The sequence below is a fragment of the Nicotiana tabacum genome, chromosome 10, assembly GCF_000715075.1.
Source record: "Nicotiana tabacum cultivar K326 chromosome 10, ASM71507v2, whole genome shotgun sequence".
Classification (NCBI taxonomy): Eukaryota; Viridiplantae; Streptophyta; class Magnoliopsida; order Solanales; family Solanaceae; genus Nicotiana; species Nicotiana tabacum.
This window is the reverse complement of record NC_134089.1, coordinates 43,640,223-43,647,684: the sequence shown is the minus strand read 5'-3', so window position 1 is coordinate 43,647,684 and position 7,462 is coordinate 43,640,223. Positions and strand designations below refer to the sequence as shown.

At 35.4% G+C, this 7,462-nt stretch overlaps 1 protein-coding gene across 4 annotated transcripts; it reads left to right on the top strand.

Moving 5' to 3' along the window:
* The first annotated feature begins 1,226 nt into the window (after nucleotides 1–1,226).
* On the top strand, nucleotides 1,227–5,114 carry LOC107798940 (uncharacterized). Of its 4 annotated transcripts, none has more exons than XM_016621967.2 (3): nucleotides 1,227–2,333; nucleotides 2,797–2,881; nucleotides 4,867–5,114. In XM_016621967.2, exons 1-2 carry the CDS (start codon nucleotides 1,464–1,466, stop codon nucleotides 2,842–2,844), a joined length of 918 nt encoding a protein of 305 aa, XP_016477453.1. In that variant the 5' UTR covers nucleotides 1,227–1,463; the 3' UTR covers nucleotides 2,845–2,881; nucleotides 4,867–5,114. The 4 variants fall into 4 exon arrangements, with proteins under 4 accessions (XP_016477453.1, XP_016477452.1, XP_075078924.1 ...); XM_016621966.2 differs by having other exon boundaries at nucleotides 4,864–5,114; XM_075222823.1 differs by having other exon boundaries at nucleotides 4,793–5,114.
* Nucleotides 5,115–7,462: the final 2,348 nt, after the last annotated feature.

Below are 7,462 nucleotides of genomic sequence, written 5' to 3'. Positions count from 1 at the left end.
CCCTGGACCTCAACCAAAAGAACAAACATATCCCATAACCTTATTCAAATTCGTACCAATCTTTAAAATACCTCAAACAACATCGAATCAACCAAAACATATCGGATTCAAGCCTAAGTTTCCAAAATCTTCCGAATTACGCTTTTGATCAAAAAGTATACCAAACCACGTCCGAATGACCTGAAATTTTGCACACATATCCAAAATGACCCAACGAAACTACTGCAACTCCCGGAATTCCATTCCGACCCCTATATCAAAATCTCACCTACCAACCGGAAAATGCCAAAAATTCAATTTCGCCAATTCAAGCCTCAATCTACTCCAGACCTCCAAAACACATTCCGATCACGCTCTTATGTCTCAAATCACCTCCCGAAACTATCAGAACCATCGGAACTCACATCCGAGCCCTCTAACTCATAAGTCAACATCCGGTTGACTTTTCTATCTTAAGCTTACTCAAAAGAGACTAAGTGTTTCAAACCTTACCAAATCATTTCCGAACCCGTGCCAACCAACTCAATCACACATTGAACCGATAAACAAAGCAATAAAAAGCATAAATAAGGAAAACGGAGCGATAATTATGAGACGACTGGTCGGGTCGTCACAAGGAGATCATTAATGACACCCATGAGTGTACTTGGAAAAGAACTCAATTTGAGATAAAGTTCATACAAACAAATATTATTTATTAACATGAATCAAATAAAATCACCATGAGCAGCTAAATGATAATATAAAAATAACTTAGCTTGGTAAGACATGTTACACTGAGTCCAAAAAAAATTATTCAAGTCTAGCGTATTATCAACTAAGTTGATTGCTTGTCACTTTAATTAAACTTTTGTTGAATTGAGGTAAAGTATTTTTATGTTACTTGTTTTACCAAGGAAGCCTTAAGCAATCATAATAACTTATTTGGAAAATTCTGCGAGACAAGATTTCTTTTTTAATTGAATTAGTTAAATGAGATTAACATTCATTATTTTTAAAAATTTGAATTATTTTTTAATTTTTATTTTATAACTCAAATACATTACTATTTTAATAATATTCATATAATTTTTAAAATATATTTATTGATATGTGATACATACATAAAACGCGTGTTTTATGACTAATAGCTATAAAAATACATTATTAAAAATATATTAAAAATTTTGAAACACAATTTTTTTTATATATAAAAATATATCATTCTTCTAGGAACATTCTAAAATAGAAACAACACAACACAAATACAACCTAACACGGATTAGATAGAAGCGACTGACTCAATCTTTTTTAATCCAATAAAGTTGGAACGATACAAAAAAAAAATATAGATTGCATATACAGAATTACAGATTATAAGTCGCATTGTTTCTCTCTTTGATAATAAAAACCGTTTTCTGTATCCAATTTGGTCACCACCAATTTATTACTTTCTAGCTTCACCCAAATCTTTTCAGCAAATCATGGATGATCTCTCTATACACAAGATTCAAATCTCCGGCACTACTTTAGCCTCTATCCTCCACCGTCTTTTCTCATCCTCCGGCGACATCCACGGTCTATTATTCGGCCACATGTCATTCTCCACCACCACTCCTCTTTCCGACGACCCCGCCACTACCTCCGCCGCCGTAACCATCGCCTCCGACGACGGCCCAATTCTTACCGCCACTATCACCGATTTTCTCTCTATCCCTTCCCACTTTCCCCTCCCTTTACACCAGCTGGATGATCCTTCCGCCGCCGTTCTTGGTTGGTTTTCCGGTCGCCGAAAAACCCCTTTAAGACCCTCTTTAAAGGATTCTACAACTACCCTTTCTTTAACTTCCTCTGCTTCTCACTCTTTTACCCCTCAAAATGCTCCGTATTTACTTTCTCTGCCCCCCTCTTTGTTCCTTCTGTTAACGACGCCGTTTCATGAACAACTGATACATACCCACGAGTACAAAGCTTTTCAGTACCGTATTTCCACTGATTCATTCGACTCCAAAAGTTTAGATATTATCAACATTGGTCCATCATTTCGATCCCATTATGGTTCTTTTAGTCCTATTTCACCATTTCCTTTAATATCATGTGACTTAAGGGGTCCAAATGCAATGGCTGAGGATGAAAAGTTGGAATCTTTGGTGAGTATTAAAAGGGGTTTGAAGGATCAGAAGGAGTTGGATTTGTGTGCTGAAGGATTTGAGATTGGGAGATTGAACAAGTTGATGGGCTCTGATGCTTCAAATTATACTGCTGAATTGGAGCATTTGTATGATAAAATGCTTGTTAAGCTTGATAGTTTGGCTAGATTGGTGGAAACCAGTTCCGCTAAGGTTCTTGAGCAGGTATGCATGAATAAAGATAGACTTTACTTTTGGATTTTGGGTTCTGTATGGATTTTTTGGACACAAAATAGTTTGAGATTGAGGCGTAGATAAGTTGTAGTATGATCGTCTGCAGTATTTCCTTTTCAGTCTTCTCCAGAAAAATGACACATTTCTATAGTTAGAAACAATAACTTTTGACTTCCTATTTTACCTTTAATGAGATGATTTCTAGTCACATAAATATATATGGCTCAATGAGATCACAAATTATAAAAGTTTGGATTTCTTTCCTAAATTCCCCTCAGTCAAACACATCTGATAAATTGGAAAGGAAGAAGTAACATTTGGATCTAGCTTGGAATTGAAGCGTAGTTGTCTTTGTTTTTTTTTTTTACCAACAACACAACAACAATGATTTTTTTTGTGTGTGTGGATATTGATGATTGAGCTTTATATTTACAATGATTTGAAACGATGGCAGGAAAACCACAATATGAAGTTGAGGTACAAAGTTGCTGGCTTGGAATGAATTCTGATGATTCAGGTGGCATTTCTCCTTTTGTAAGGTAAAAATTCGTCCTTTTCTGCAGATATATGGTTTTTCCAGGTAATAACTGTTTGCCGTGTTAGTAAGTTGTGCAGTAATGTTATTTACTAAAATATTGGTTATCCCGCACAGACACTGGACTATTATGAAATTTTGTTTTCATTGTGCTTCCTTCTTAAACAATCGATCAAATTATGAAGACCTTAGTGGATAGAAAATATTTATCCGAACTCATCTAACTGCATGTGTGATATAGACAACCATTTTGTGTGATTAGAAATCATTCTAACAAACAGAGACAACATTCAGGTGTGAAATTTTAAAAGTGGTTTATTCTGATTGCATGTGATGTATTTTTAATATATTTGCAGTAACTGAATTGATTGTAGCTAAAATGAATGTGTCACCTTGGATTATTTATTCTTCTTAGAGAGGCATTGGATGTGAAGCAGAAAACCTTAGCAGATCGAGACAACAATTGAATGTGATATCCTTAAAAGTGGTCATTGTAATCAGATTAGGTCATTTTTATGGACTGAGATATTTCAAAAGAGCAACTAAGAATGTATATGTACTGTAATTATGTCTCTGAACTTTTTGTCTATTTAGGTTCTCAATTCGTAATAACTTGTACGTGTCAGACTTAGTACGAAGAGGAAATCAGTTGTCTGAGCCTCTCGCCTCTCATTTCCCTTATCAACTCCACTGAGCTAAGATGAAGGTAGAGTGCTGTGTTCCTAGCTCAGTGAAGTTGATAAAGAAAATGAGAGGCTCAGTAGAGAGTACACATCAGCTGTCCCCTTCCTTCTCTAGTCACTGCATTCTTGAATTTCATTTCTTCCAAGGCTTATCAAAGACTCCCTTATAACCTGTAGTAGAAAAAGGTTTCTTATGGACTCATCATAGTGGATGTATCTGATTAGTCACATTACATATACCAGTGAAAGAAGGGCAATTTTGCTTGATGCATGCACATTGAGCAATGTATAAGTAATAGCCTACCCAACAACTCGTCCAATCATCTTTGCATGTAACAGCTGGCAAACTATATAGGTAGACCAGATTAGAGAGTCGGATGCTTTGCACATAACTCACTGCATTCTCTCCTCTCTAAGGAAATGGACACATCTCTAACTATGTTTTCCAAGCTTTTTTGTGGTAGTGGTACTTTCATAATTGCATGCTATGCAGTGATTGCTGTCTTATTATTCCTATAGGCATTTCCTCATTTTCCTTCTTGCCTCTGGTCATTGCCTAAGTTGCCTATTTGATGCCCCCATTAAGGCATTAACTTCGATATGCCTAAGAGAAACTCTGGAGCATAGTTCCTTATACTCTTTTAGGTTAGGAGGTGTTGCAGGCTGATGTTAAATATGTGCGTCTTTGAGCTAGTAGCTCAACTAGGAACAGATGATGACATTACTATATATTCCAAGAAACTCCGTAAATTTGCCAATGATGGCACCAATAAGGCAGATATGCACATAAATTTCTTCGCATCTGCTAAAGCCTTGGCGGGCAAAGTTAGGCGGGCAAAGTTATTCGATACCTGTGGTGGTTGGAGGTAGAGGGTAGCCGGTGGAAGGCACCACTGTTATTAAACAAAAAAAGAAAAGAAAAGAATTGAAGCACCAATCAACCAAATCGAAGTCTCAGGGACATAACATGAGGCGGAAACAATCATGCATAGTGGAATATCAGGGCATTGATCTTGCATTCTGTAAAATTCAATGGTTTGCCATTTCTTCTTTTAGGGGAATGAATGTTGTAACATTTCTGTAGTTGCACTTGTGAAGTCCTTATTTTCTTGTACCCTGTTAGCTATGCACTTTGCATGAACCTACATATATTTATGTCAACTGAATGATGAAAAGCACAATATTATCTTTTTTGATCCGTGGAAAGCACAACATTTTTCTTCCTTTGATAGCTGCTTGGAGAGAAGTAGGAGAGAGCCGTGTTTATCTTTTATCTGAGATACTCAATTTTTGTCTTACTCAGTAGATCACTGGGTGGCGAGGACAACTGCTGGTGAAGCCTTGCAGCTTGATGTGTAAGATTAAATGATAGAATTGTTGCTTACTGCAGATGTGCATTTTCGTTGAACCGATTTGAATATGTCCTCTTCGTTCTGCCATTCCTGAATGTATACTAGCTATGTATGTCTAACCTTGGGTTTTTACCAAGAAAAAGACTGCCTTTCTTGTTCATATTCTCTAGCTAGTTAAAAAATTCGTTTGCTTTGGATTGAATCTCCGAGACGTGTGGCTTGGACTTTTTCTTCTATATACACTTGTATTGTGAAGAACTTTGTTTTTGTCCTTTTTGGCGCAAAGAGCAATTGGCGTTAGGGTAAGTATTGGATGCGGGAAAGTTTTTATCCAGAATTGGGATGTCACTGAGGGAGGACTTCAAAATTAAGTAATTTCATGCACAGTCCCACCTCCGTCCTGGTCCGCTGCCATTCCTAATATTTCGACTTGGCAAATTTTAGAAGGATTACTAGAGTTAGAGGACTAGGATTTTTGCGACATTAGTTTTCTATCCGATTAATTTTGTTTGGACATAGTGATATCAAATATTGATATCACAAGGTAGGGGTAAGGTATGCGCACACACTACCCTCTCCAGACCCCACAGTTATGTTATTGTTGTTGCAGTGATATCAAATATTGAATTGTTAGCTTCTTCACTAAGGATTGCATGATTTTACTCTAATAAAGATTATGCGAAGTAGAAAAGAGTAAGAGGCGTGGAAATGCACTCACGATTAAATTACTTCCATGTAATGGTGGCAAAATGATTAAAAGAAAATGGTTAACTACCCATATTATCTACTAAAAAATGGGTTGGATAATAAATTTTCTAAAAACGGGTCATTATAGATAGGAACCATATTATTCATTTAGAAAATGGATAATCAATGAGTCTAACTTTTACATTTGTAAAATCTCAAATTGAGGGTTCTTTAAGTTTGGGAGACTAAGAATTCTCACAAAAGTGATCATATGCAAGAAGTCATAGATAATATGGTTACTCATATTATCTGTCGGATAATCCTTTTTTATTCGTATTAAATATGGATCGAGTCGGATAATTTATCCGTTTTTTTCATTATCCGGTTTTGATCCAAACCATATCCCACCCGACCCGTTCGTTTGGCACTCCTATTTCTAGGAGTGTACATAGATCGGGTTGGTTCGGATTTTACAATTACCAAATCAAACCAATTGTGTCAGGTTATTAAATATAAAAACCAAACCAAACCAATAAAACTCGAATTTTTCACTCTCGATTTTTCTCGGGTTTTCATGTTATTCGGGTTTTTTTCGGTAAAATCTTCGTAGAACAAAACATATAAATTGTGCTCAAAATATTTCTTTAGTCCTAGTAAGATGCAACTATATAAAGTATTTTTCAAGAAAATAATACAAAATATGAGATATGTCATGACATTATCCTAAAATATTCAACAATAAAGACAATAAAATTATGTAATATAAATATTGCTAATTAAAAAGCCATAATAAAAATAAACATAACCTAAAAGTACTAAGTCATGCTAAAATAAATAGACTAATAAGAGAGTATTAATTACATGATTAAACGCTAAAGAAAAAATAAAAATAGGTTATGCATTTTTATCTGAATTATTGCAAAACAAAAAATTGATATTCAATACATTTTCGTTCGTAGTATTGAATTGAATGTCTTTTATTAGCATTAGTATTGATTTGATTTTGGTTTGGGCTTTTGTTAGCACTATTTAATTTACTAATGTTAATGGCTATAAAACTGTAAAAATTGCACGGGGTGCCCTATTTGGCCGCCCCCATTTAACCTATACCCATTTTTAAAAAACTTTTTAACTTGTACCCACTTTTTAAATGACTTCAGCCCCCTTTCTCCTCCTTCTCCTCCTCAAAGTTATATCGGTCTCTTCTTTCTCAAACTTCTCCTTCCCCCTTTCATATGTACCATTTGTCATTTGTGGACCTCTTCTATGTTATTATTTCTCTGTTATTATTATTTCGTAGCTTTTTTTATTTTTTCTGTCTAACGTAACAATGACAACACAAAGTTGCATCTACATTCTCGAATCGAAGCAGTGGGTTTTTGAACTTTTGAAGCTTCATATCGAAAGTCCGTAAATAGGGAAGAGGCTTCCATGTCTAAGTTCTCAGAATGCTGGATATGAATCTGCTAAGTGATTTTCCTTTTAAAGTAAAAGCAAATTTCCCCATGAGAAGAGGTGTTCCATTTCTTGTGCTTTACAAATTGCTTTGACTTCTATCTAATGATGTGATGCAGAGGAACCCCAAACAAGTATTTTATTTGTTGGATATGCCTACTCGATACTACTGTGCACTCCTGAAAATCAACATGCACAATGAACAAATTAAGAAACTGACACAAAAGGTACACCTTATTTCGCAGAACTATCGCAGAACTAAAGAGAGTTACAGTCATGCTCTAGGCCGGTTACAAAAATAAAAACTTCAGCTTTAGAGGTGAAGTTTGTCAGTTACAAACAAAACTTCAATTGTTCGCCAGTTAAAAAATAAAAATTTCAGCTCTAGAGCTGAAGTTCGCCAGTTAC

Excerpts from the sequence above, each read along its gene's own strand:
- LOC107798940 (XM_016621967.2), top strand. The coding sequence starts at position 1,464 with ATGGATGATCTCTCTATACACAAGATTCAAATCTCCGGCACTACTTTA. Across the intron at positions 2,334-2,796 it reads CCGCTAAGGTTCTTGAGCAG|GAAAACCACAATATGAAGTT; the intron begins GTATGCATGAAT and ends AAACGATGGCAG.